Source organism: Agaricus bisporus (assembly GCF_000300575.1).
Source record: "Agaricus bisporus var. bisporus H97 unplaced genomic scaffold AGABI2scaffold_17, whole genome shotgun sequence".
NCBI classification, from domain to species: domain Eukaryota; kingdom Fungi; phylum Basidiomycota; class Agaricomycetes; order Agaricales; family Agaricaceae; genus Agaricus; species Agaricus bisporus.
Window position 1 is genome coordinate 344133 of NW_006267352.1, and position 26947 is coordinate 371079.

Genomic DNA, 26947 nt, shown 5'->3' on the forward strand with positions numbered 1-26947 from the left:
CAAACGTTCGAAGCTGTATTGATGACGGATGGTGCCAGTGAAGGATTGGCAAGTGACACAGTGATCCGAGTAGAAATCATTAGTTAGAGTCTAGACGTTAGACAGCCGACGACTGTGGGAAAAAGTTCATCCTCCCAATATTCCACGTAAAAATTATCTTATCTACAAACTTCCAATGGGCCACCTCCTACCCCCCTTCAACCTCCCACAAAACATCGTGCTACTCATAACCGATACCCTCCCCTCACCCTCATCTTTCCTCCTCCACAAATCCCTCTCAAACCACCTCAAACCACCTTCCACCAGACCTACATCTTCAAACAACCTTCCAACCACAACGATAATCTCCATTTCCGAGGACTTAGCCAAATGGAAAAGCATCGCCTCTAAATCTGTATGTTCTAACAAAATGCTTCCAAATCGCTTTCAAATCAGGATCATGATGATTGAAATAATACGAGTTTCATAGAACATCAATCTCCAACAAGAAATCGATTCGAAAAGACTCACATTCATCGAAACATCATCATTCCTATCAAATCTTTCCCCACTCTCCGCCAAAATCGAAGAACTACCACCTCTAAGACGCCTTTACGATTCAATCATCGCCTCTCTCCCACCTGACCATCAAGACGAGGCACCTTCAAACCATCTCGTCATTCTCGATGATATAACAACTCTTCTCTGGATTGGCGTCCCTCTATTAGATATAACCAGGTTCATAAGAGCACTAGTCGTTTCATGTCGACGCGTAAGTGATGCCACCCTCAATTTTTCATGTTTTATTGACTAGGTTGGGTGAAGTCGAACGCAACTTTAATAATCAGACATCACTTGACAATTCGAGATGACATCGACGATTTATTCCGCCATCTACTTCAAGTAAGCATATATCATCTCGAAGTTCGATCGCTTTCCAGCGGTCGAAGCGGAGCAGTGAGCGGAGAAGTGTGTTTTCAGGGTTGGTTTTTTCATGGCGCTAATCAATCAACGCAGATTGCACTACATGCATGCCCTTCGACAGATGCAAATCAAGTTCACCTTCTACCACGAAGTTCTGCACTGCAATACCGCCTAACAGACACAGGGGCAGTGTTCTTTGAAAGAGGAACGGGTGTAGCTGTGCTTTAGACAACTATATGTAGCTTGCTATAATACACGTGGGCAGCAGCGCACTGCATAACGCATGTCCACTAAACATCTCGAAGCACGACTGTATCGCATACAAAACATATTGCCGCAAGGTATACACCGCATACTGCTTAGACATAGCATGCAAAAGTAAGAGCGCCCGACCATAAGAATGCCTCTCCTCCAACGGAAGCTTTTTACAGCTTGCCAAGACTGGCCGCTGCGGGGTTCTGGCCGGCAGCCTTAGCACGCTTGCGAAGCATTTGGGTAGACTTGTAGCCACGAATACCTCCACCCCATTGACGACGTTGTTCATCGTACTTGTCGGTGCTAAGGATGGTATTAGATTATGTTCTAGCGCGAGGTAATCGGAGACGTACAAGTTAGCCTTGGCGGCGCTGACGAGGGTGGCGAGTTCGCGTTGATCCTCGCTCTTGACATCCTGAATGGCAGCAACTGCGGCAGTCTTCTTGTGAACAACTGTACCGAGGCGGGCCTTGCCTTTCACGATAACATAGGGTACACCCATCTTGCGGCAGAGGGCGGGTAAGAAGACGACGAGCTCAATGGGCTCGACATCATGAGCAATAGCAACGAGCGAAGCCTTCTTGGCCTCAATGAGGGCTACGATGTGATTGAGACCGTACTTGACAAAGAGTGGCTTCTTCGTCTCCTGTTACAGAAGTGAGGATAGCCAAAGCTAACATTTACAATGGTAAACGCACGACAGTCTTGCCCTCGGCCGTAGCAGCAGCAGCAGCGCGAAGACGTTCCTTCTTCTCCTGCTTGCTTTCAGGACGGTACTTGTTGAAGAGCTTGAAAAGCTGAGTGGCAGTGTTCTTGTCGAGAGTGTGGGCGAATTGCGCAATTGCAGGGGGAACTTTCAGGCGCTGGTTGAGAATGACTTTCTGGCGTTGAAGGCGAACGTATTCAGGCCATTTTACGAAACGAGTCATATCAGTCTTGGGACGGATATCCTGGCCTGCATATGTCATCATCAGTACGGTTCCGACTACCGGCTACCCAGTACGAGTCACTCACCGATACCGAAGTTTTTAGGGGCAGCCTCGAAGAGAGGGTTCTTCTTGACTTGGGTCTTCTTGCTGGCGCCGAAGGGGGCGGCAGCAGGCTTCTTACCGGTTCCGGGCTTGGCTTTGGGAGGCTGGTCATTGAGACGAAGTCAGCAACGACATTCAAAAAAAATTGAATGAAGCATTGCGCCTCGGAGCTCTAGCGTCGCTGCAATCACATAGGATAGGCAAGCAACCCAGCAATATATAGACGACTCGCGTCTTTCAGTGCAATTCTGTTGAAGAGGTATCAAAATCCATCGTCGTGCCATATCTGAAAGTAAAACTTGCCATCCATCTCAAATTTGATAGCCTCAGACTGGATGAAGCACCGATGCTAGAGCTCGTCGACACACATGCCGGATACTCACCATTTTGTCGAGTGTTCTTGAGGATGTCGATGGGCGGAGGCTCTGGGGCGAGTTGGCGGTACTGAGTGCTTAGCGAGTGCCAGATTGGATTCAGGCTCCGCTCGGCCGGCTCCGGATCTGCATCTTTCCGAGCAGCGACCGCATAACATTCAAAGTGTTCAAAATACAACAGACGCGATTCGGGTCTCTCTTGCATTTCATACTTTTCTCTGCAGTGATTGTGGGTTTGACAATTCTTCATGGACACGTATCCGATGCGCAAACATAACTATTAATCTACATCTCAGTTTGTTACAACAAGGTTGTATGTGGGATCAAAAAACTGGTCGTTTTCAAGATTGTCGAGGCCGAGTTAAACGGGCCACGGGCACCATGTGTAACCCTCGGGTATCCTTCGGTCTCAATAAACTTGATGCAATTTTTGGACCCAGATAGTCATTGGACAACGAGTATAAATGGTGAGGATCCCGAGGCGGTGTGGTCAAAGTTGGAAGGCAGTCAGTTCACCCCTTGGCAAGGGAGGAGCCAGGAGAGACAGGGCATCGTACCGAAACACAGACCGCGCTCGTTCTTCTACAAAGGGCAGAGAAGTTTAATTTTAGTAACACAGAACAGTGGGATAAAGCAAGCTGATGGCATCAACTTCACCTCTTTCACCTCGACGCGCTTCTTCCATGGCATTTCAATTGTACTGCAATTTCCTCCACTTCGACAAGACCGCAAGGCACACATTCACAGACAAGCCAACAGAGCTCGCTCACATCAATGAGCGACTCCATCATCTCAACGATCATATTAGCTACTTGATCGAGTTGCGAAGCGCCCTCCTGCACCGTTCAAATCAGCTTACCTCTCCGACCTATATCGTTCCCCTCGAAGTCTTGTCATACATATTCAACCAGACCAATGAAATGGAGTGGTGCCCACCCAACGGAAGGAAGTTGATTATCCCACCTCAGAAAGCCATGATTCTGAGCGCAGTATCACGTCAATGGCGTCAGGTCGCGCTGAGCACATCGAAGCTGTGGGAGAAGGTAGAATGTCAAGGCTACCGTAAACTGTACAGGGATTCCTCCTTGTTAATCCAACATTGTGCCCTATACGCGTCCTCCCTCGACATTTCCCTTCTCGACCATGGTTACGAGCTCGAAAGCCAAGACAAATCCTTTGACACGATAACTACCATTCTTTCCTCCTCCGACGTGACAAGAAGACTAGAAACTTTGAAATTAAAACGCATTCCATCCCCTAAATGGATTCACCTGCTTCCTTCCTTTCTACGACTTGAGAGTCTTACAATATCGAGTGGTGAACACCCCAGCGTCAACCTTAGTTCACTTCCACTATCTCGCGTCTATCTATCTGATACAACGTTTGATTCACTCATCCTTCCACCATCTGTGCTCATTTTGTACCTTCAAGGCTCTTCCACGCGACATTTTTATACCCTCCTGGGCAGTTGTCCGAAGCTCGTCGAATTCACTTGTCTATCCTATATATATATGGAAGCACCGAAACCGCCCGCCCTGTTGAATCCTCTCGCCCTCAACAACCTTAAAAAGTTGGTATGGTCACCAGCAGGATGGTTTATGGGGGCAGCATCCGCAACAGAGCTGAATTTACCCGCCATTGCACACTTGGACCTAAGTGGAAGTTTAAGCCCTGCTCCTTTCATTATGCTCTGCCATCAAATTTCGGCGAGTCTCGAATCTCTCACCCTCAAAGCTTTTCCTATGGCTTCCACATGGTCAATTGGAGATTTGCGACGCCTTTTCAAATGTCTGGCCCCTAGACTCCGAAAACTGTCGATCACACAGTGGTCACATATTTCTCTGCTAGACGCCCTTTCCGTATTGACATCCGGTGAAGGTGAAGAGCAATACAAAAACCGGTGTTTACCCAAACTTGAATACTTATCTATTGGAAGTCATGGCGAGCGTTATGGTGGGGAATTTAACTTTGGTACCCGGGTTCTAGATTTGTTGAAGATGAGGAGGTTGGGTGAAGACTCTCCTTTTCACCTTGACTTTTCTTTTGGTAACAACTCTAATGACGGTCGAATTATTTTGGAACTTGAGCTTTTGCAGGAGTTAAAGGAATTTGTGGCTAATCGTCAAGTAGAGATCACGATAAAAGGCAGGAAGGTAGAAATAGACCCACTTTCCAATTCTTCTTGACAATGAGTTGATCCAGAAAATTTCCTAGTGAAAAGGTTTCTCGTAGTATTTGTATATAACATAACTACGAACTCGGTACGAATGGTCAGCTGAAGGACAACATCACTCTTTCAATGATTATAGCTATTATCAAACTACCAGAGGCGTCTTAGCCCGTGGATCTACGACCAAATCAAAGCAGTCGTAAGTGGTGGCAACAGAACAACAGAAGCAAGCTGATGCCATCAACTTCAAAGTTCATCCACCTCTACACGCTGCTTCCATGGCGCCTCAACTGTACTGCGATTTCCTCCAACCCGATACAACTGCGAGGCATACATTTACGGACAAGCCAACAGAGCCCGCGTATATCAATGAGCATCTCCATCATCTCAACCATCATATTAGCAATTTGATCGAGTTGCGAAGTGCCCTCCTGCATCGTTCAAATCAGCTTACCTCTCCAACCTATATCGTTCCTCACGAAGTCTTGTCACACATATTCAACCAGGCCAATCAAATGGAGTGGCGCTCACCCCAGCAAGCCATCGTTTTGAGCGCAGTATCACGTCAATGGCGTCAGGTTGCGTTGGGCACATCGAAGCTGTGGGAGAGGGTAATATGCCAAGGTCCTTTGAGACTGTACAGGGATTCTTCCTTGTTAATCCAACATTGCGCTTCATATGCATCCTCTCTCGACATTCGGCTTCTCGAGCAGGGTTACAAGCTTGGTGCCGCAGACAAAACCTTTGACACAACGACTACCGTTCTCTCCTCCTCTGATGTGAAGGGAAAATTGAAAGCTTTGGAATTGCAACGTATTCCATCCCCTCAGTGGATTCATATGCTTCCTTCCTTTCTACGACTTGAGAGCCTTTCAATAATTGGTGGTCATCACCCCAGCGCCGACCTTAGCTCACTTCCACTATCTCACGTCTATCTAATCGGCTCTATGTTTGATTCACTCATCCTTCCACCATCTGTCCTAGTTTTGCACCTCGAAGATTATTTCTTAGACGATTCGGTTATCCTCCTGCGCAACTGTCCCAGGCTCATCGAGTTCTGCAGTGAAACTTATATACTTTCGAGAGCACAGCTGCCTCCCATCCTGTTGAATCCTCTCGCCCTCAACAGCCTTGAAAAGTTGGTATGGTCACCAGCGACAGTGTTTATGGAGGCAACATCCGCAACTGGGCTGAGTATTCCTGTCATTAAGAACTTGGAACTGAGGGATTCGGAGGGTTTGAGGCCTGCTCCATTCGCTTTGCTCTGCCATCAAATTTCGGCGAGCCTTGAATCTCTCACCCTCAATTATTTTTTTTGCAAATGACAACTGGTCAATTGCAGATTTGCGACACCTTTTCACTTTTCCTATCCCTACGCTTCGAAAGCTATCACTCACGGATTGGTTACATCGTCTCATACTAAACGCCATTTGTGCGTTAACACCCGATGAAGGTGAAGATGGATATACAGATCGGTGTTTACCCAAACTCGAATACCTATCTATCAGCAGCGAGGGCAAGACCTTTGGACTGGAATTCGACTTTGATTACCGGGTTCTGAATCTGGTGAAGAGAAGGAGGATTGGTGAAGACTCTCCTTTTCACCTTGATTTTTCTTTTTGTTCCGATGATGATGAAGACTATGAGGCTCAAGCAGCTTGGCAACCTGAGCTGTTGCATGAGTTGAAGGAGTTTGTGACTAATCGTCCTGTAAAGATCACAATAAAAGGAGGAGAGGTGGAATTGGACCAGCTCCCCACTGCTCGCTTTGACGATGGAGATTGTTCAAGCTGATTCCCCAGTGAAAATAGTTTCTTGTGTGAATTTGTACATCCATGCGGTCTGAATTTCTGTGATTGATACGTGCGTTTTATACTTGTTTACTTTATTGTGTTCAACCAGTTTTTTGGTCGTAGTATTCAATAGGAATTATGTATGCATTTGTACATGCAATTTCTGTATTTACGAAGCATGTACGTATCCACTTCACTTTCGACCTGTTTTTGATCGTAATACTATCACTTGTACTTAAATGAAAATTCGTGATATATCAATTCAGAGCTTCGTTTTCTAGTATATCAAGACCCCCTGCGTTCTAAGGCCCTGAATATAGTGCAACGACATGTCCGACAATTGAAAAGGGTCAGCGCTGCTGAGTCAGTTTGATCAGTGATGTTCTGTTGATGTGGAGTCACTGCTTCATGTGATACCATACTGCATGCATGTCTGCGACTGCGAAACATGCTGGAGAGCCAGCGTCGCCCGAGGATGGGTCGAATCTGCGGCGGAGTCTGCAGATCGACATGAAAGGTCTCGTTGGGGACGCTGTTGGCAACGTGAGTCGCGTTTCGCTATATACCATGGCGCTGAACGAGCTATTTAGATGAGCATCAGCCCTTCCTCTCGTGATATTGTTCTTGCTGCGTGCGTAGCTTTTCCTATCGTCATTTTATATTGCTCACGACTTCTTGTAGTCGCCGTGGTCTGTTCATTCTAGACCTCGAGTCTCCCCTTGAGGTACCCCGCTTTCTTCCCCAAGGTGGTACCTGGGATGTTGCCGACATCCAATGGAACCCTCATCCTCAGCGGGACCACTATATCGTCTCTACCTCGAGCGAGAAATTGTGCGCACACCCCTCCAAAAATTCTGCGAAAATTTACTTATATCTTCCGACACAGACTTATCTGGAACCTTTTACGCGTCGGAAAGTCTTCAATCGAACATATCCTCAAGTTCATTACCGCGCCGTCACCGACATCAATTGGCATACAACAGAATGTGATATTGTCGCTAGCACGGGGATAGATTCATGGGTTTATGCTTGGGATTTAAGGGAGCCTAGTCGACCTATCTTTGGTAAGCCCCGTCTATCGTATAGTATCTGCTCTTGAGCTGAAGCTTGTTGCCCTAGGCCTTTCTGCTTTCAAGGGTAACGTCGTTCCTCCCTTTCGCCGTGGATTCAATTGAACAGGACTTCAGCCGGTGGTACGCAAGTTAAATGGAATCGAAGAGATAGCAACATTTTGGCTTCGTCGCATGCCAACGGAGTGTTCATATGGGATAGACGGGTCAGTCGCATGCTCCTACCATTTCCGCTTATCTCTAATCACGACTTCATAACCACGACTTCATCTACAGAAAGGTTCCCTTCCTATATCCTCCATCGTTGCCCACGACGCCAAAATCTATGGCATCGACTGGTCCTCCAATTCTCAAAACGAACTCACTACGTGTTCCCTGGATAAAACTATCAAAACTTGGGACATCAACGACTGCCTAGATGCCGAAGGCGCTTTCGAACCCAAATCCATCATCAGAACTACATACCCTGTATGGAGGGCTCTGAGTCTACCTTTTGGTCAGGGACTGTTAAGTTTACCGCAAAGAGGAGAGACGGTGTTGGAGATGTACGCCAGCAATGATTCGGAGATGCCTGTCGAGGTGTTTGCTGGGCATACGGATGTGGTTAAAGAATTTGTTTGGCGGAAGGGTGGTCCGGGTGAGTTATCCACCATTCCCTTGTCTGTGACCAATTATTCATCAACATTCTGCAGACGAGTTCCAACTTATCACTTGGTCGAAAGACAGAACTTTACGCTTCTGGCCAATTAGCAACGAAACTCTCCAAGTATGCTTAATAGATTGTTACACGCTGAATGTATGCTAAACTTCTACTACTCTCTAGAATGTCGACCACTTCCCAGAACCTACCCGCGGTCGTTCGCGTTTATCATCAACGAGAAACGAGACAATCTCTTATCGTAATCCACCCGAATGTCAAGTAACAACTCCGTCGCTCTCCAACCCGATTGGCAATCGCGCCATTCTAGCCGAAGTTCGTGCACCGCTTCCGCCTCAACGACATTATCAAAACTCAAACAATCCAGTTGTTCAACCTCATTATGGCTCTGCCGCTCGCGCGAGTACTCTTGAGACTCATATGGGTGCTACGTCAACGAAGTCGACAGCAACACCAGCAGGAACAGGGAGAGTATCCACGTCTACCGGAATATCTTTGCCAAGGAGCACGACCGTGATTCCTCCACCTCCTTTGTCTCTGTCAGCGACAAAACCAATCGCGGTTGATCGTAATCGTAACAAAGGTCTTACAATGAGTCGAGGAAACGTTGGTGGTAAAAGTGTTGCAAGAATGGACGCGTTTACTTGGCTCTCTAGCGTAAAAGTTGGTGGAAGGAGAGGGGATAAAGAGGGTAGTTCGGGTGCGACGAGTGGTGTGGAGAGTGCAGGGAATAATTCGACGGTTAACTCGAGGGTTAACTCAAGAGTTCCTTCGGAGATGGACTTGACTACTCATGTGAGAAGTCAGACGGCTCCGATTTTACAGCAGCAACAGCAACGAGCTTGGGGTGGTTGTGGAGGTGATGTAGATCAGATTGGAGGGAATGAGAGTCAGATCGAGAGACGAAATTTGAGTCAGGATGCCATGAGGAGGTTGCCTAGTCCGAGTAGAAGTCGTACAGCGGATGATAAAAAAGAAGGGGAGGGTCAGCTTTTACAGGAAGAGTAAGCTTTTTCTTTCTCTTATACGGTATCTGCGGACTGAGTACACGTAGGATCACGTCGGTGTTGACTAAATTGGATTCGTCGAAGATCAAGCTTGAAAAGGTATGTCATTTTCATCCCTTGAGTTCACTACTCTAGATGGCTAATTTGACGGTAGCATGATTTGGCGAAGAAACGAACTTGTACGTTAGGGCTACATGGCCCATGGGGCGAACGATCTTCAGTCTTCATCCGCATAACTTTCGCCTTTCCACGCGAATACCCTCAAGCTGGTCATCCAGAAGGAACACCTTTGATCGATCTCGAACGCAGTCCTCTCGTTTCCTTAAAATACCGTGCATTCATGCTTAAACGCCTAAAAGCCATCCGGGAACATAAACGCCCTTGCTTAGAAGCTTGTTTAAGATTCCTATTGTTCGGAGATGAAGATTCGATTACGGATGGTAGTGGTAGATTTTCAATCATGGATGGAGAATCTTCAGATGATGATGATGCTCCCACTGCGACTACGGATGGGAATAATGTCTCGGGGAGTAAGAAAAAGAGTAAGGAAGTTACTGTGAGTTTGTTGAGGAACCATAAGAATTTGGCGGAACCGAGGACGACTCAAGGCGCTTTTGGCCCTAACGGTGAGTCTTTCAGGGTTAGGTTGGGTGTGCGTAATGTACTGATAGCACTTGGAATCCGTTCATTTAGGTGAACTGATATGTTTCTTCCGAGCGCCTCCGCGCGTTAGTAAGCCTGTGCTACGCAATATTCCTGGTGCGAAACTTCTCGTCAACGAATTGATTCCACGATTGCAACTACCACAAACGCCAACGCCACTTGACTTAGAAGAAGAGCAGCGCTATGTACTAAAGCCTCGTGAACAACAACAACAACCTCAGATCGATCCTTCCAGTTCACGAATGTTTTCCTCTCCAGCACTTCTCTCCGAGGCTCTTCGACATCTCTCAATGGTCGCTGTCGATAGGTCGCCTACTCCAGATTCTAAACGATATACAAGCAACAAAGATCGTTATGCTGACAGTAAAGATGCGATTCATATCACGACTGGTCTTTTATCACTTTGTCAATACAAAGATCGAAAAGAATTTGGCGTTGGCGAATTCCAACAACAACAACAACAGAGGATTCCTATGGCTCAGGCTTCTTCCTCTACGCCGAACCATTCTACTGCTGTCGTGACGGTACGACGAAGTATGATGTTCGCTTCGAATATCAATTGGCTTGCGGGGCCTGATAAGCCAATTGCTGCTGGATATATCTTTCAAGCGGATTCGTTGGTGGAGGTCTGTGAGGTTAATGCAATGGTCGCGAAGGAGTTTAGAAGATTCGATCATGAGAGGGTATGGAAGTCTTTATCGGTGTTGCTAAAGAGTATCGGACCATCGGGAAAATGGTTGAACACGGAAAGTGAGAGCTTCGCGAAGCAGATGTTTATGAAAATGTGAGTCTTATGATTAGCGTTACTCTATTGATGTCGGTTAACCGAACTTTGAAAAGATACGATGATTTTGCGAAGAACAAGGATATTCAGATGCTGGCTATGGTGTCTGTATTGATGTTACAGACACCTTATGCAGAGACGGGCGTCTATCCTTCACCTGTCCAACCAACATACCTTCAAAGACCCTCTATCAATGTACTTTCGTCATCAATTCGCAATGCAAGATCGAATAGCACCGATTACTTTTCAGCTGTACAAGGCCTTAATCAACAACACCCAACATCTCCTATCACACCTGCTCCACTAGCTCCCTCACTTTCATCCTCGACTTCATCGCGGAATTCTTGGGCTAGTATTTTTGGCGCCGGTCGACAGTTTGTTCAAGAAACCTTTCATCCGACTTTGGCCACTCATGCGGACATTGATCGAGACTCGATTAGCCCCTCATCTGAGAAACCGAAAACATCGGAGAATATCGCTGGGGGTAGTGGTAGTTTCAGGAGGAGGAAGGATTCACATAAAACGGTGATGTCTTCGGCAACAACGACATCGCAATCGTGGACGGAAAAAACTGTGGTACCACAACAGATGAGAAAGTCGATCTCGTCTGGAGGGTCTACTCTTACTATCGGTGGTGGTGGAGTATCATTTCCGTCTGCAAGCGGTCATAGTGGGGGAAGTGGGAAGAGGATGTTGCAAAATTTGAGATGGACGAGTTCGAATCAGAGTGGTTTTAGCGCTTTTAGTGCTGTGAGCGAGAAACAGTTTGTGATATTTGAGGCTCCGGAGGAAGACGAAAAGTGAGTTCTTGTCTCTCTATATCGCTTCATGCTGTAGTGTAACTTATTCGTGGGTTTCAAGACCGAAAGCGGTGTTTTCGAATGATTTGATTAGGCAGATGATCGCTCATGTGCATGTCTATGCGGAATTACTGTTTCGATGGCAGATGTACGAGAAGAGGATCGAGTTGTTGAAGATCATGAGTAAGAGGAAAATTGTGAAGGAGGAGCATAAGGATATGCATTATCGACTAGGTGAGCTACTTCTGTTGTTTTTACCAACATCTCTGACTTTCTTTCCCTCCTATCTAGGCATTGTACAGACGTGTACACATTGCGGACAATCTCTTCCCCAGAACAGTATTGAATGTCATACGTGTCATGTACCAAGAACTATGGCTTTATGCTCTATCTGTCGACTGCCTGTCAAAGGTAGGATCACACCCTTGATTTCTATATCGTTCGAGATTAACTTAGAATATGTATCGCACAGGCCTTTCGAGAAACTGTCTTCAATGCCATCATATCGCACATATCTCCTGCTGGGATACATTGGAGGTACCGATCTGTCCAACAGGTTGTGGATGTTTGTGTAGTGGATATTTGCCGAATTTTTCGAGTCAGGAGAGTAATCCGACAAGACCGTCAACGAGATTGACTTTGTCGCCACCACTTCCGACTGCTTTGATTTTGTCGTAGATCCATTTAGTTTCGACCTAACGGTAGATGTTTTGTTTGTATTATTATTACTGTATTATGATCGCTGCAAGCATATAGACATGGTGGTTAATGCTTTTCTAGGACGGATTCCTGCGCGTTACTAAATTTCTGAATGTACACGTCCGTGTAAGAAACTATTCTAACCGCGGTGACCTAACCAATCTGTCCTCTAATTCCGCCTTTCTGCCTCTTACCGTGACCTCCATTTGACGATTAGCCACAAACTCCTTGAACTCTCTCATAAGCTCAGGTTCCCACGTTGCTTGACCAGTGCCAAAATCATCCCAAGCAAAAGAAAAATCGAGATGAAAAGGAGAGTCTTCACCAATCCTCCTCCGCTTCACCAGATCTACAACCTTGGAATCAAAAGGGTATGGCATATAAGCCGAACCGAAACTGCTGATAGACAGGTATTCGAGGTTGGGTAAACACCGGTTTCTATATCCATCTTCTTCTTCACCAGGTGTTAATGCACAAATGGCATCTAGTATAGAAGTATGCGACCAATCCGTGAGCGACAGCATTCGAAGCGTAGGATTGGGAAATTTGAAAAGGTTCTGCAAACTTGCAATTGAGCACGTGGTGAAACGGAAATATTTGAGGGTGAGAGATTCGAGGCTCGGCGGAATTTGATGGCAGAATGTAATGAAGGGATCAAGTTCCAAACCCCTCGAATCAACCAGTTCCAAATTCTCAATGACAGGAATTTTCAGCTCTGTTGCGGCGGCTACCTCCACAAACGTTTGTGCAGGTGACCAGACCAAAGTTTTAAGGCTGTCAAGAACGAGAGGACGTGACAGGCTGATAGGCCTTGGGGATTTCGAATGCGAATGGGATTGGCTAGTGAACTCGACGAGCCTCGGACAATTATAAAGGAGGGGAACCGAATGACGTGTGGACTGGCCTTCAAGGTGCAACATAAGCACAGATGGTGGAAGAATAAGTGATTTAAAGGCAGCGGAAGATAGATGAACCCGAGATAGGAATGGAAGTGAACCAAGGTCAACGTTGGGATGATGGTGACGACCACCTTCTATAGTGAGATCCTCGAGTCGTAAAAAGGAAGGGAGCAACCGAATCCACTGAGGGGGTGGACCATATAGTAATTCCAGAGATTTGAGTTTTCCGGTGACATTGGAGGAATAAAGAACGGTAGTTATTGTGTCAAAGTTTCCCTCTGTGCTATCAGGGTCGGACTGGTTGAAAAGCGAAATGTCGAGGGATGATGCATATGAGGCGCAATGTTGGATTAACAATGAAGTATTCCTGTGTTGTTTCCAAGTATTCTACCCTCTCCCATAGCTTCGGTGTACTCAGTGCGACGTGGCGCCATCGACGCGAAACAGCGCTCAGTACCATGGCTTTCTGTGGCTGAGTTATTGACTGCTCCAATTCATTTGCAAAGCAGAATATGTATGACAAAACTTCGTGAGGAACGATGTAAATTGGGGAGGTAAGTTGATTTGAACGATGAAGGAGGGCACTTCGCAGCTCGATCAAGTTGCTAATATGTTGGTCGAGATGATGGAGTTGCTCATTGATACGAGCGACTCGCTCTGCTGATTTATTTGTGAAGGTGTCCAATGCAGCATTATCGAGGTCGAGGAAATGGCAAAACATTTGAGATGCCATGGAAGCGAAGCAGAGAGATGAAAGAGTGAGGTTGATGCCATCAACTCGCTCTACGGAACTAAACCTCTATTACCTTTGTAGAGTGACTGGTGCTGTGATATGGTATGGGCTCTCGAGGAGACAAAATTGAAAGATAAGGGGTCTTTTAAGAGGCCTTTTGCACTATTTACGTTTCTTTATTGTCAAACATGGTCGTAGCACTTTTATAACACGGGAACTGCAACAATTTCGACGCTCTCAAGAAAGAAGCTCTGGATTGCAGTACGCAGTATCACGATAGTGCTCACGATGGCGAGTATGCGATCCCAATTTTAAATTTAATCATGTCTTCTAATATACGGAGTTCGAACAGCATTTATATACGGTGAAATTATTGCACAAGGCGAGTAAGCTGATCTAATGTTACCTCCCAACCAGCCATTGTAATCTCTACCGGACGATTGGCCAAAAATTCCTGAAATTCCTGCATAATTTCAGGTCTCCAAGTTGCTTGAACGCCACCATAGTCTTGAAACGAAAAAGAAAAATCAAGGTGAAAAGGAGAGTCTTCACCGATCCTCCTCCTCTTAGCTAATTCAAGAACCTTGGAGTCGAAGGAATATGGCCCATCATAAAAACCAAGACTGTTGATACATAGGTATTCGAGGTTGGGTAAACTCCGGTCTCTGTATCCATCTTCATCTTCTCCAGGCGTTAACGCAAGAATGGCAGGTGTCATATCATTATGCCCCCAATGCACAAGCGACAGCTTTCGAAGTTTTGGGATGGGAAATTTGAAGAATTGTTGCCAAAATTCCCTTGACTCGTTATAGAGAGAAAACGATTTGAGGGTGAGATGTTCGAGGCTCGCCGAGATTTGATGGCATAGCATACTGAAGGGAGCGCACTGCAATTTATCCGAATCACTTAGTTCCAACCTTTTCAATAACAGGAATCTCCAGTTTTGTCGCGGATGCTGCCTCTACGAAGCTTTGTGCGGGTGACCACACCAATTTCTTGAGCGTGTCAAGGACGAGAGGACACGACGGGATGATAGCTTTCGAATATGGACCAGGTTGGCTGGTGAACTCGATGAGCCTCGGACAATTGTAAAGGAGGGCGATTGAAAGACGTGCGGAATGGTTTTCAAGTTTCAAAACTTGCACAGACGGCGGGAGAGTAAGTGATTCGAAGGTAGCGCCAGATAGAGAAACCCAAGATAATGGCAGTGAACCAAGGTCGATATTGGGGTAATTACCGCCATATATAGCAAGGCTCTCAAGTCGCGGAAAGGAAGGGAGCAGCTGTATCCACTGCGGAGATAGCTCACGGCATGTATTTTTCAAAGATTTGAGTTTTCTTCTCACGTCGGAGGTGGAAAGAGCAGTAATGATTACATCAGGGTCGTCTGCGGCATCGAACATGTGACCCTGGGTGTGAAATGAAATGTTGAGTGAGGTGGCATACGTGGCGCAATGTTGGATTATCATGGAAGAATCCTTGTACAGTTGACGAGAACCTCGACATTCAACGTTCTCCCACAGCTTCGATGTGCCAAATGCAACCTGACGCCATTGACGTGATACTGCGCTCAGAACTATGGCTTTCTGGAGTGGGATGATGGACTGCCTATTGTGAGGGGGTGGGCGCAGCCACTTCATCTCATGGGCCTGGTTGAGAATGTATGACAAGACTTCGTGAGGAACGATATAAACTGGGGAGGTAAGCTGGTTTGAACGATGAAGCAGAGCACTTCTCAACTCGAACAAGTTGCTGATATGATGGTTGAGTTGATGGAGTTGCTTCTCAATATGAGCGAGCTCTGTCGGTTTGTCTGTAAATGTAGGCGTAACAGTTTTGTTGAGGTGGAGGAAATTGCAAGATAATTGAGATGCCATGGATGTGACGCGTAGAGATTGCGCAGAGATGAAGAAATGACTAGGTTGGTTGTAGCGCGAGAGTGACAATTAGCACGAGTCGAGCTACACGAGAATCTGAATCGGTCGAGTTCACTATCGATTTCGAAAGAGACTGAATCTGGCCTTATATACTTGCTTATATACTAACTTACTAGCTAGGATGTTTGGTATAAGGTAAGAAGATAAACAAAGACTAATAAAGAAACGTTCGAGTCACAGTACCCTGCACAGTACCGTGGTCGGTTTTTCTCGGAGTCAATCCGATAATTTGACGCTCCTGCAATTGTTCTGTCTATCGATCATGTCCACGTTTCTCCACATTCCTATCCCATCTCCTATCCCGGCACCACTGGACCTTGTTTTTGCTGCATTAGTCGTATCTCCCTTATGAACCGTATAATGGTCTTCTTCCGCTCGAAAAATAGCTTTGTATTAGGACGTGGTACCACAGGAGAAATGCTCAGGATGGAGATTCAAATATACTGTATCACTTGCTTGCATCATGTGTTGTAGTTCCCGACATTCGATGTATCTCTCTGCTTCTATACGCAATGTCAAAAGCGATTCTCGATGGATATAAGAAAACCTTCCCCATGTACGACGAGATTTCATTTACGCGCGTGAGTACTAGTAGTAAAGCAGTACAACCAAAGGCAAAATGAATCGTTACATGATTTCATACAGGAGTTCAAGCAAGATACACAAGTTTTTAGAGGAGGTCGTTGTCGCCAGACCATTAATCTGATTGACGTCGTGAAAGCCAAACGGCGAGCTGGTATGAATTTAACTTCGAACCATGAACCGTGAGCTCTACCGAACGATTAGCCAAGAATTCCTTGAACTCGTGCAAAAGTTCAGGTCTCCAAGGAGCTTGATCGAAATAATTACCAATAGTAAAAGAAAAATCAAGTCGAAAATGAGAGTCTTCACCAATCCTCCTTCTCTTGACCAGCTCTAGAACCCATATATCAAAGTCGCGTGGTTTCTCATTCATTATACCCTCAGTAGAGTCGAGAGATAGGTATTCGAGTTTGGGTAAACACCGGTCTTTATATCCATCTTCACCCTCCTCGGGTGTTAATGCACGAATCGCCTTTATGATAGAAGCATGCGACCAATTTGTGAGCGACAGCTTTCGAAGTGTAGGGATGGGAAATTTGAAAAGATATCGTAAATTTGCAATTGACCAGTCAGAGTCGGTTGGATAAGATGATTTAAGCACGAGAGATTCGAGGGTTGCCGAGATTTGATGGATGAACGTGGTTAAGGGAGCGAGGCTCAAATCTGCTGCGTAGTTGAGTTCCAAGGTTTCTATGACCGGAATATCCAGCTTTATTGCGAATGCCATGTTCACAAAGTTCGTCGTGGATGACCACACCAATTTTTTAAGGCTGTCAAGGACGAGAGGACGCGACCGTATGACCGGCTTCGGTTCGTTCGGGTAAAAATATGGACGGAATTGATTGATGAACTCGACGAGGTTCGGACAGTTGCACAAGAGGATAATTGAATTACGCGGGGGCTGGCCTTCAAGGTGCAAAAAATGCACAGACGGCGGAAGAATAAGTGAGTTGAAGAAAGTGGAGAATAGAGTAACCCGTGACAATGGAAGTGAACTAAGGTCGACGTCGAAATCGAAATCACCACCTTGCATAGTAAGGTTCTCAAGTCGTAGGAAGGAAGGGAGTAGCCGAATCAACTGAGGGGATGTAATATGTTGTGTTTGTAATGTTTTGAGTTTTCTCTTCACAACGGGAGAAGAAAGACCAGTAGTGAAAATTTCTTGGATGGCTTTGCCTACGCCATCGGTATCGTCGGCACGAGACCTGTATTTGTCGAGAAGCGAAACGTCGAGGGAAGACGCATGTGAAGCACAATGTTGAATTAGCAAGGAGGCGTTCCTCTGCAATTTCTCAGTAAATCTGCATTCTACCTTCTCCCACAGCGTCGATGTACACAGAGCAACTTGTCGCCATCGACGTGATACAGCGCTCAGAGTCATGCCTTTTTTTGGTAAGTCGATTGGCCGACACCCACCAGACTGTGGGCGCTGGTCCATTTCATTGGAGTGGCAGAATATGTATGACAAGACTTCATTGGGAACGATGTAGGCTGGTGATATGAGCTGATTTGAACGATGAAGGAGGTCACTTTTCAACTCCATCAAGTCGCTAATATGATGATCCAGCTGATCAAGTTGCTCGTTGAGATGTGCGAGCTCTGTTGGCTTGTGCGGGAAAGTGTACGGAGCAGTTTTGTCGAGTTGGAGGAAATCACAGTACAGCTGAGGCGCCATGGAAGCTGGAGGTGGAGATGAAGGGATTATCGACAGTGCCATCAACATGCGACTCACCAATGCCTCACCAATGCCTCACATTGGTCGTCATCAAACCCTGAACACGAGGGCTAGACAATTCATGAATAGCTTGAATCGGTACATCACCATTCAAAGCATATTGAACATACCAATGCATTCGCAGATGGTCAAGCCGGGTTGAACAGAGTGGCGGATTGCCATATTAGACTACAACGTCATGTAGGGGTACAAGGGAGTTCAAAATTTGCACAGACAGCGGAAGGATAATTAACTCCTCGAGTGCGGAAGATAGACCCAGGAAATATGTCGAGGTAGAAATGAATGTTGATCCCATCAATGCTCAACAGCCCCAACATGCATGCACCGGCGCTCGGAATCAATTACGGTCTTTGGCTAAATACATAGAATCTTGGGCGCTATAGCACTTGCCACTGTAACATTAACCCCCATCGTTATCATGAAGTTACAGGCGGCATTTGCTATTGTCTTTGAGCTCGTGTTCGCCATCCGCACTGCTTTCTTGCCTACCTTACTCGCCATATGGAAATCCCCATCCCTCCTTCTCCATCCCCAGCAACTCTCCCGCTTGCTTTTTTCCAACATCTGGGTCTTCTTTGGCCCAGTCACCGATGAAAATGGGAAACCCTTCAAAGAAGCCCTGATCACGCCCAATGCATACGGGGTTGTCCTGGATATTGGTGCAGGTAAATTAATTCATCTGTGACACTCGAAATGTCGTTTATGAATATCCCATGAGGCTTCGGGCACACAATGAAGTATCTTGACAGAACCAAGATAACCAAATATGTCGCTCTGGAGCCAAATACAAATATGCACGAACGAATTCGCCACACTGGCGCAAAGGAGGGATACACTGAAGCCGATGGGACACTTGTCATTCTGTCTTATGGCATCGAAGACACATCATCCATACGTTCTGCTCTCTACGGCCAGCAAGTTGACACCATCATCTCGATCCTTGTTTTGTGTTCCGTACCCAATCCGCAGCGTTCTATAACGAACCTCGTCCGTGACACTCTCAAACCAGGAGGAGCTTTCTTGTATTATGAGCATGTCCTCAGTCCGAGGAAGGATGTCGCTTGGTGGCAACGATTCTGGGCACCCTTCTGGTCATTCATATTCGATGGATGTCGACTTGACCGCCCAAGTCATTTATATGTCGATCAAGTCAAGGATCGAGATGGAGAGAGCATTTGGAAGGAAAGGGAACTTAGGGGAGTCGATGGAGAGTCTGAAGAGGCTTCACATTTGTTTGAGCATCGAATCGGTCGATATATTAAAGCCTGATTAGTATGCTGCCTCTGTTGTCGTCAATTTGCAAGTATCATTAGCCACAAAGTATTCCTCGTTCGATATGTAATGATTCAATCAGCGTGCCAGATTGCGGAAACCCAAGACTCACATTTCTTCATCAAATAGATCGTGTAACATGTAGAATTTACGGACCAATCAAGTGAGATTCATCATTCGCGTTCGATTCTGAGATTTAAGAATCGAGTCCGCTGAGTAATACTTATGCCCCTCGAGGAATACGGGAGCAGAAGACGACCCAGATCAGAATTTCTGATCAAAAATGAACGTTTGAACCATGGTCATATCGCCTTCTAGAAGGTCACCATCAGAGAAGAGTTCCGAACACGTCAGTTCTGCTGGCAGAGATATGGCAGTGAGGAACGACTAACTGGGTGAAGGCTCCTTCTTCTTCCACATATGTTATGTTGTCATGATGGTCAACACCCATTGTGAGAATGTAACCGAGGTTCCAGGTTCTTTCTCAGGAAACTAATTTCAGTGGGCATCGAAGCTGCCACTTCGTGAAGTGTGATTGAAAGAAATCCTCCTCCTCCTTCTGAATCCGCATTCAAAAAGTAATCCGGCGTTGAGCAACTTGAGCCCGTTACCAGTGAGTCGAGCTTGCGGATGGGGAGGGGCAGCGAAGATTTAATGAAGGAGTTGGTGGCGTACAACTCAGATGGCAAAAGCCGAGTTCTCGAAACGGGTAAGCCACAGTCAGGGTAGAACTTCTATCTGTCATGTCATGGGGACCTGATAACAATTGAATGCGAATGATCATCATCACAACTTCTGATGCAAACCAATAACTGTCTATTTTCGTCGATGTACTGAGACACGTGGTTCAAGGTGATGCATTTCTATCGCACTTGATTCAGTTGGGAGTCGCTCTAGCTCGGGACGATGAATTGATTGATTTTTATCTACACTCAAACTTTGCTCGCGTGCGTGCATGGAATGATCGGTTACTTTAGTTGGATAACCGATGATCCGGGTTGCAAGGATGACCTACTATTGACAGCTGAGATGCTGAGTTGACTCGTAGGCGGGTGCTTGGCGCCCCATCTTACTCGATTATCACTTTTGGGGTATGTGGGGGCAATGGGCATTGACGAAAAAGTTTGGAATAACAAGATAAAAGATGAGTAACTATCAAGATTGATCTTGCGGATGGTATTATGATCGAGGAAGTCTTATAACCGTTGGAGCGCTACGATAAAATACTTGGCAATGAGCTGTCCCACCTCACTTCCCGACGTTCAAGGCGAGACATGGGACCTGGAAGTGATTTCTGTTTTTGCTTTTGGGCATCTCGGGCCACTAATTCGCCAGGCGGTATGTGCAAGCTGCCAGCCTCCGCGACCATATCATGACGCCATGAGGGTTTGCAGGACTGTTAGCCCTGAGGGTCATGGCGAAGAGAAATGAATTGAATTCGGTTGGGAGTGATGACATGTGACCGGGGTCAGCTGGCTTCCAAAACATCACATCCTCCCAGCTCCCTCATAGATCTCTTTCTCTCTCTCTCCCCACCACCTAGACAGCTTCGTTGGTTAGACATTCAAAAAACATCTTTTTCTTTTCTGGATCCCTTTTCTGATAGTTCTAGAGTCTATCTTTAATCCGTGAGTATCTCATCCACCCATCGCACAGGTTATTCAACACGATCCTTCGTTTACCAACCAGATAGACTGGCGTAACTCTCTCGAGTATAGCGTGTCTCTCGTATCGACGATAAACCCGAGATCCTTCATTCTACTTACGACCCTTCGCGGAGCCCCAGGTGAACTGAGCAATGATGGCGCAAAACCCTATACAACAGTTTAGCGCCTCAGATAGTGATGATCGCCGAAGCCGATTCGCTACTTCAACTGGCATTGATGCTGCTGGCAATGCCATCGTCGGCCGCGGGTCTGGCGCCTTCGGCAGCGCAGGCCCCGTTTCTCTCCGCGAGAGAGCGGCCAGCCAACCGCCACGTCCATCAGATCAAAATTTTCTATCTTCGCCCTCTGCCACTCACTTTATACCCTCCAGTCTTGGCGGCGGAACTGCTGGTGCTTGGCCCAATTCGCGACTCAATTCTAATCGCGGAAACCAACCCATTCCAATTCGTAGCTCCTCTTTCTCTTCTAATTCTCAATCCCAATTTTCTACCGTGATGCGCGATCGTACCTTTCCATCCATGATTGAGGATGACGAAGAATCAGACGCTGTGTCAGAAAGCTATGACGATCGTTTACCGCCTATTGGTCGCGGGCGCTCATATGGAGAGGCGAACCGAAGTAGGTCTCAGTCATTGGCAACCGCGACAGGCCGACCTGGACCCATTGGCAGTGGGTACCTCGGTTCGTCTACGATGAATAGCTGGAATGATTCCTTCCTCTCTAATACGTCCACCGGTCCACTCGCCATTCCTGGGAGATTTGGCGATATCAAGCCACCAGGACAGAGCCGCTACGGTTCTCTGGGTAACGTGGGTCGATCTCCGGGTGGTCTTCTATCATCTTCGCCCTCGGCCAATCTCTTAGGAAATGGGCTCAATTCGCGCGGTGTCACTGAAACAAACCAAAGTCCTTTCCGTCGAGACGTTGGTCAAATTTTATTAGATGATGGTTCCGCGTTTCGCGAGCTATGGGCTGGGACGAACCCTCCTAGGGACGAGAATGGTGGAGGGGGTAGTGGTACGACTAGTCGACGACACAGTGTCAGCGTCGTTCAACCCCGCAAGGGGATTGTCGGTTTTAATGCTCCGTTGGCCGACGACCCTGAAGAGCCAGTCCGTTCCTCTGCTGGGTTTGGTCGTGGTAATCTTCGGTTGACCGACGATGACCTTTTGGCTGATTTCAGCGCGATAAATCTGGGATCCAATGATCCTCCCATCTCGTCATCTGTCAACCCGCCAAGTCAACCTGCATCTCTCCCCATTTATGCCCCATTATCTCGTACTCCGCCTTCTCGAGACCTCCTCTCACCGTATCAATCTCTCAACACCATGGGACGTCCTGGTTCGTATTCCTCGAGGCCACCTATTGGTACACCAAGTGATAGCGAATATCTGTCTGAACGCGACAATCAAAACAGTCCCTCTGCTTTCGATCAATATCCACAATATGGTGTTCAGCCACAACAAGAAAGATTCGTTTCTAATCAAGCTTTAAAATTCCCGACTACCGGTGGTCCCGGTGATAGTCGAATGCCTTTCCCACGAAATCGTGGAACTTCTCTCTCGACTGGTGTCCCCCCTCCAGGACTTAGTCCATCCCCGATCTCACCTGCGGGAGCTCGATTGGCAAACCCGCAGCAACAACCTTACTACGCTCAACAAATTCAACGCAAATTATCGGAGCCAATGAGCCCGTTGAGTGCCATATCTGGTGGAGGCTCTCAACCGCCGTCTGCATCTACGAACCTCAATAATCCTCCCTTACCTCAATACCAACATTTAGGCGGTGGTACTAGTATTCATCAACAGCAGTCGTCTTCTGGTTCAGGACTATCATCTCATTCCACGTCTCAACAAAATCAGCAGCAGCCCAATATTAGCGATTTTGGTAAAGGCGTTCCACTCCATGCCGTTCCACTCTCTTGTCCTCTATTCATCGTAGAATTCAAAGCTGGACGAACAGACCTGTTCTACCTAACAAGCCTGAATCTAGACGTCAAAGTAGGGGATCTGGTTATCGTGGAAGCGGATAGAGGGAAAGATTTGGGTAGAGTTGTGAATGATACGATTACGATTACGGAAGTGGAGGAATGGCAAAGACAACAGGCTGAGAATGCAAATGCTGGTCCCTCGAATTCGCCTATCGCGATGACTGCGGCGGCAGCGGCTGCTGCTGCTGCGATTGGATTTGGGTTGGATGCTGCTCCGGGGAGTCCGACTACCCCTGGTGGTTCCTCAGCGGCGCAGCAGAGTGGGCAGAGTCAATCGAAGAAGGAGATTAATCCGAAGATGATACTTGGGAAAGCTGATCAACGCGAAACACAGTGCGCCAATCATCCAATTCTGTTTCTCCTGATTTCTTTATTGACGTCTGCTGGGTTGTAGGATGTTCGCTGCCAAGGCCCAAGATGAACTCAAGGCTTTGCAATTATGTCAGAGTAAAGTGAAAGCGAAGAAATTGCCTATGGAGGTTATTGATGCCGAGTATCAATGGTGCGTATTCCTTGATTCGATATTTCTCTGTTTCAATCTGAATCTTGGCGTATTAGGGATCGTCGGAAATTGACATTTTACTTTATTGCTGAGAAGAGAATTGATTTTAGGGAGCTAGTGAGGGAATTGTTCAGGTGCGCGGTTACACAAACTGTGCAGTTTTGGTTCTGATCGGAGATGTTTTTAGGCTGTATAAAACTAGGATCTGGATGGCGTCTATCCAGGGTGGTACCATTTCTTACGAACAGTGATAGCTCGGACGATCCGTGACGATCTATGAACTGACGAGACACAAATGTTCTATTTATTTATCTTTTGTTGTCACGTCTGAATCAAGCGAAGGGGGCGTGAGGGCCAGCGAAGGGTGCGGAAGCCTTAAAGGACGAAGTAGGCTTTTGCGTAAAATTGTCAAAGCGGACACGGACCAAGAACAAGACTCGTGGATATTGCTAATCCTTTTTTCTCCCATTTTTCACTATCTCCCATGAAAGTTACCCCTCCTAAGTTGTTTTACTTTTCTCATTTATACTCAATCATGTTTTTCTTCCCTCGCTGTAGTATTTGATCAAGATGTCTATGTGCTTGTTTCATGTCTTTCGCAAAATCTTTTCTTTTTTTGTTGTTGTAATTGATCTTTATTATGCTGTGCTTTTTTCTTCTTCTTTTTGTCGAGATGTACGATTAGAGAGATGTTGGGATCGTTTTTAATGACTGCTATATATATATGGCTATTGATGTCGACGATACAACCTGATTTTCTATTGTTAAAGCTCGTCTTTTTTTAGTCAAATTGTTCTCCTGTTGCGCCCTTTCTTTCTTTATATATCCTTGCAACCTTTATGCTTTTCACTCTGGTGATTTGCTCGTCGGTCCACAGCTTTGATTGAGAATACGTTCGTACACCGCTTCTGCTGCGAAGTAGATAGTGGTTGTGGTCGACTTCGCTGCAGTATTGAGTCAAAGCGTTTGGCTTCCATCATCATACATTCAATTCCCTATGGTAAGAGCTAAAAATAATCGGCGGAAGCTCCATCGCAACACCTTTGGAAGATAAGTTGATACCACTGATATTTCATGTACTGATAATAGTTTTAGTGCCTCCGTGCTCTATAATATGCCCTTTCAACTATAATATGCCCTTTCAGAATTCAGATATTGACTTGTTCGACGATTTTACATGGGCTTTTTTTGTAAAGAGTACGGCGTTCCAATAATTCTCGAGAGGGCCTGAACTCGATCATTTTACATACCATTCATAGTTTCTCCTTAGCTAACCATCGCTGTATCATTTCTAGTGCTTCTTTCGGCTTATTGTAAGGAACCTGGCGCAAAATCAGTTGAGACGTCGCCCACTGCATGTAGGACTCGGCAAGCTTACCATATGACCAGCAGCATCCACTGTAGCATAAGTAAGCCCCTTCGCACTCCTTGTAAGCCCAGCCTTCTTCCCATCAACCAACCACTCTTTCATCTCAGCCCCAACGAACGCTTCTTTCCCACTCCATTCCATCGCCAATGCCCAGCGTTCAGTCCCAACATGGTTACAAATTAAGTCATATACGCCAGCGAAGATAAGAACACGAATGCCACGTTCGAGAAGAGCTGCTACATGGTCTGTTGTTGGATGAAGAATGTCGCCAACACTGTCGAAGTGAGTGTTGATTAATAGATTGAACGATGTCCAGTTTCCTGTGAAGCCTTTATCGACACCTAGCATGGCTCGGTTGGCTTGATTATTGAGATAGTTCTGGATGTGACTGTCTTGAAAGGTTAGCTTGCTTTGAAAAACGGAGAGTCAAGTCCTTACACGGTCTCAGGGTAACACAGTGAATCGAATACCTCGCCATGGCATGGTAAGCTGATGTCGAATGGGTTTCTTCCTAACCGCGGAAGTAGGTCAATAACGTTGATAGGCGGATGATAAAATTACCAGTGTGATAAAACGGAGCTGTAGTTGCGCTTTCGCAAAAATTATACGCGGTAGAACAGTCGATAAAGTCAAAATGATCAAAGCATGCCTTCTTCATCCATCGTTCGCATCTACCAACCTAGTAGGCGATAGTAATGAGTTCTGATGAGGGCAACAAGAAGCTTACAATATTTTTCATGTTGACACAAGCTGTTATATTGACAAAAGGTTCCACCGATGCAGGTGTGCATTGAATGTCATAGTAGGATAGTATAGTCTTATAAGCATCCATGACACCATTTCCTTGGATGGGAAAGATATCAGACTTACATAAAGATATTCATTATGATGCAAGCTCACCGATAATGACAGATGTCAAATTGATAGGAGGTAAACCCGCTCGAATGCGAACTGCATTTTGATCATATACTGCTGAGGCGAAGAGTGGTAAATAACGGCCCTGTAAGTGGATGGCACATTTGGTACATTAAAGTAGAATTTATCTGTTACGTTGGAGCACTCACCCCATAGGATTCGCCAGCCATATGAAAACTTCGGCCCTTGAATTGCGAAAAATTGTCGAAAAAGACTGAAACGAATGCCGCAACATCGACAGCTGCATCTTCCGAAGTGTACTATATAGTCAGATGTATGGATGGATTTATCAAACTGCGAAAATCCTACCACTGTCTCGCCGAATTCAGCATAAGAAAACCCGGTACCAACAGGTTGGTCAACAAAAAATATATTTGCATTTGTGTTCCATGACTCTGGGTGAAATTTTGGGCCGTCTTCATCAATTATCCTGCAAGGTCCTTCATGAAAATTCGATTAATTGTCTATGATATGCGAGTGAGTCGAATGGACCATACCATTCTCAAAGAATAGCCCAATGGCAGATGAACCACCGGGGCCTCCATTAGTCCAAAAGATCACGTCGTCGGTGTCGGGATCATTCCTACTTTCAAAGAAGTAAAAGAAAAGGTGGCGCGCTCCGATATCGATATATCCAGTGTAACCACTGCACAAAAAATTGTGAACAAAATACTGAGGAGATCGGGAAACGTAGTACTCACATAGCTGTGTCATTACAAATATTGCTTTTCTTTACGCGAACGTTATGTTTTGGATGAAGGGGATGGGACAGAATTGTCCATTCTCTGTCCGATAAAGATGAGAGCGATGAAGATAGTGGAGACAACAAGCCTACATTGTATGGCTCAGAGACTCTCAGGACGCTTGATGATTCACGGAACGTTTGAGGGAGAAGTGGAAGCCTATTCGCGACGACACAACGTATTGCACCAAAGGTGACGATTATCAGGACCAAGGAGAAAAGCATGGTCAAAACACGGGCTGTGGCATGAACTAGATGATCATAAATATATGACCCAGAAGATCCGCAGCGCGTCCACCGACCCAGCATCTGACTTCCATTGAATGATCGCAGCCGGAGCTAAGCGCTAAATGGAACACCGCGCTTGTTCCTCGCGTGGTGTGACTTCCGAACGTGC

General features: G+C 46.2%; 10 protein-coding genes across 10 annotated transcripts; 5 read left to right on the forward strand and 5 right to left on the reverse strand.

Moving 5' to 3' along the window:
• Nucleotides 1-1002: 1002 nt before the first annotated feature.
• On the reverse strand, nucleotides 1003-2621 carry AGABI2DRAFT_196164 (hypothetical protein). Its single transcript, XM_006457421.1, has 5 exons — nucleotides 2573-2621; nucleotides 2173-2293; nucleotides 1857-2113; nucleotides 1512-1804; nucleotides 1003-1461 (listed from the first exon to the last, which is right to left on the reverse strand). The coding sequence occupies exons 1-5, from the start codon at nucleotides 2573-2575 to the stop codon at nucleotides 1329-1331; spliced, it is 807 nt and encodes a 268-aa protein (XP_006457484.1). The 5' UTR covers nucleotides 2576-2621; the 3' UTR covers nucleotides 1003-1328.
• A 610-nt stretch (nucleotides 2622-3231) lies between these two features.
• AGABI2DRAFT_181677 (hypothetical protein) lies at nucleotides 3232-6527 on the forward strand (the record flags this gene model as incomplete). The annotated part of the gene is made up of 5 exons (XM_006457422.1): nucleotides 3232-4716; nucleotides 4873-4932; nucleotides 5183-5969; nucleotides 6076-6165; nucleotides 6205-6527. Exons 1-5 carry the CDS (start codon nucleotides 3247-3249, stop codon nucleotides 6525-6527), a joined length of 2730 nt encoding a protein of 909 aa, XP_006457485.1. The 5' UTR covers nucleotides 3232-3246.
• Nucleotides 6528-6955: 428 nt separating this feature from the next.
• Nucleotides 6956-12186, forward strand: AGABI2DRAFT_189013 (hypothetical protein; the record flags this gene model as incomplete). Its single annotated transcript, XM_006457423.1, has 18 exons — nucleotides 6956-7069; nucleotides 7117-7157; nucleotides 7208-7357; nucleotides 7413-7466; nucleotides 7529-7590; nucleotides 7714-7802; nucleotides 7873-8233; nucleotides 8289-8362; nucleotides 8420-8977; nucleotides 9173-9258; nucleotides 9309-9360; nucleotides 9416-9887; nucleotides 9955-10708; nucleotides 10765-11369; nucleotides 11425-11458; nucleotides 11570-11742; nucleotides 11800-11919; nucleotides 11981-12186. The coding sequence occupies 18 exons, from the start codon at nucleotides 6956-6958 to the stop codon at nucleotides 12184-12186; spliced, it is 4005 nt and encodes a 1334-aa protein (XP_006457486.1).
• On the reverse strand, nucleotides 12108-13839 carry AGABI2DRAFT_123353 (hypothetical protein; the record flags this gene model as incomplete). The annotated part of the gene is made up of 3 exons (XM_006457424.1): nucleotides 12108-12203; nucleotides 12402-13403; nucleotides 13462-13839. The coding sequence occupies 3 exons, from the start codon at nucleotides 13837-13839 to the stop codon at nucleotides 12108-12110; spliced, it is 1476 nt and encodes a 491-aa protein (XP_006457487.1).
• A 370-nt stretch (nucleotides 13840-14209) lies between these two features.
• AGABI2DRAFT_123354 (hypothetical protein) lies at nucleotides 14210-14710 on the reverse strand (the record flags this gene model as incomplete). The annotated part of the gene is made up of 1 exon (XM_006457425.1): nucleotides 14210-14710. One exon carries the CDS (start codon nucleotides 14708-14710, stop codon nucleotides 14210-14212), a length of 501 nt encoding a protein of 166 aa, XP_006457488.1.
• Nucleotides 14711-14741: 31 nt separating this feature from the next.
• On the reverse strand, nucleotides 14742-15716 carry AGABI2DRAFT_123355 (hypothetical protein; the record flags this gene model as incomplete). The annotated part of the gene is made up of 1 exon (XM_006457426.1): nucleotides 14742-15716. The coding sequence occupies one exon, from the start codon at nucleotides 15714-15716 to the stop codon at nucleotides 14742-14744; it is 975 nt and encodes a 324-aa protein (XP_006457489.1).
• Nucleotides 15717-17843: 2127 nt separating this feature from the next.
• On the forward strand, nucleotides 17844-18365 carry AGABI2DRAFT_139824 (hypothetical protein). The gene is made up of 3 exons (XM_006457427.1): nucleotides 17844-18038; nucleotides 18091-18143; nucleotides 18204-18365. The coding sequence occupies exons 1-3, from the start codon at nucleotides 17917-17919 to the stop codon at nucleotides 18233-18235; spliced, it is 207 nt and encodes a 68-aa protein (XP_006457490.1). The 5' UTR covers nucleotides 17844-17916; the 3' UTR covers nucleotides 18236-18365.
• Nucleotides 18366-18467: 102 nt separating this feature from the next.
• Nucleotides 18468-19362, forward strand: AGABI2DRAFT_212927 (hypothetical protein; the record flags this gene model as incomplete). The annotated part of the gene is made up of 2 exons (XM_006457428.1): nucleotides 18468-18758; nucleotides 18812-19362. The coding sequence occupies exons 1-2, from the start codon at nucleotides 18512-18514 to the stop codon at nucleotides 19360-19362; spliced, it is 798 nt and encodes a 265-aa protein (XP_006457491.1). The 5' UTR covers nucleotides 18468-18511.
• Nucleotides 19363-20877: 1515 nt separating this feature from the next.
• Nucleotides 20878-23903, forward strand: AGABI2DRAFT_181680 (hypothetical protein). Its single transcript, XM_006457429.1, has 5 exons — nucleotides 20878-20993; nucleotides 21059-23355; nucleotides 23417-23524; nucleotides 23581-23658; nucleotides 23712-23903. The coding sequence occupies exons 2-5, from the start codon at nucleotides 21164-21166 to the stop codon at nucleotides 23773-23775; spliced, it is 2442 nt and encodes an 813-aa protein (XP_006457492.1). The 5' UTR covers nucleotides 20878-20993; nucleotides 21059-21163; the 3' UTR covers nucleotides 23776-23903.
• An 874-nt stretch (nucleotides 23904-24777) lies between these two features.
• Nucleotides 24778-26775, reverse strand: AGABI2DRAFT_123359 (hypothetical protein; the record flags this gene model as incomplete). The annotated part of the gene is made up of 10 exons (XM_006457430.1): nucleotides 24778-24846; nucleotides 24903-25281; nucleotides 25332-25404; nucleotides 25455-25572; nucleotides 25621-25736; nucleotides 25794-25893; nucleotides 25958-26068; nucleotides 26118-26248; nucleotides 26306-26454; nucleotides 26510-26775. The coding sequence occupies 10 exons, from the start codon at nucleotides 26773-26775 to the stop codon at nucleotides 24778-24780; spliced, it is 1512 nt and encodes a 503-aa protein (XP_006457493.1).
• Between the last annotated feature and the right edge of the window lie 172 nt (nucleotides 26776-26947).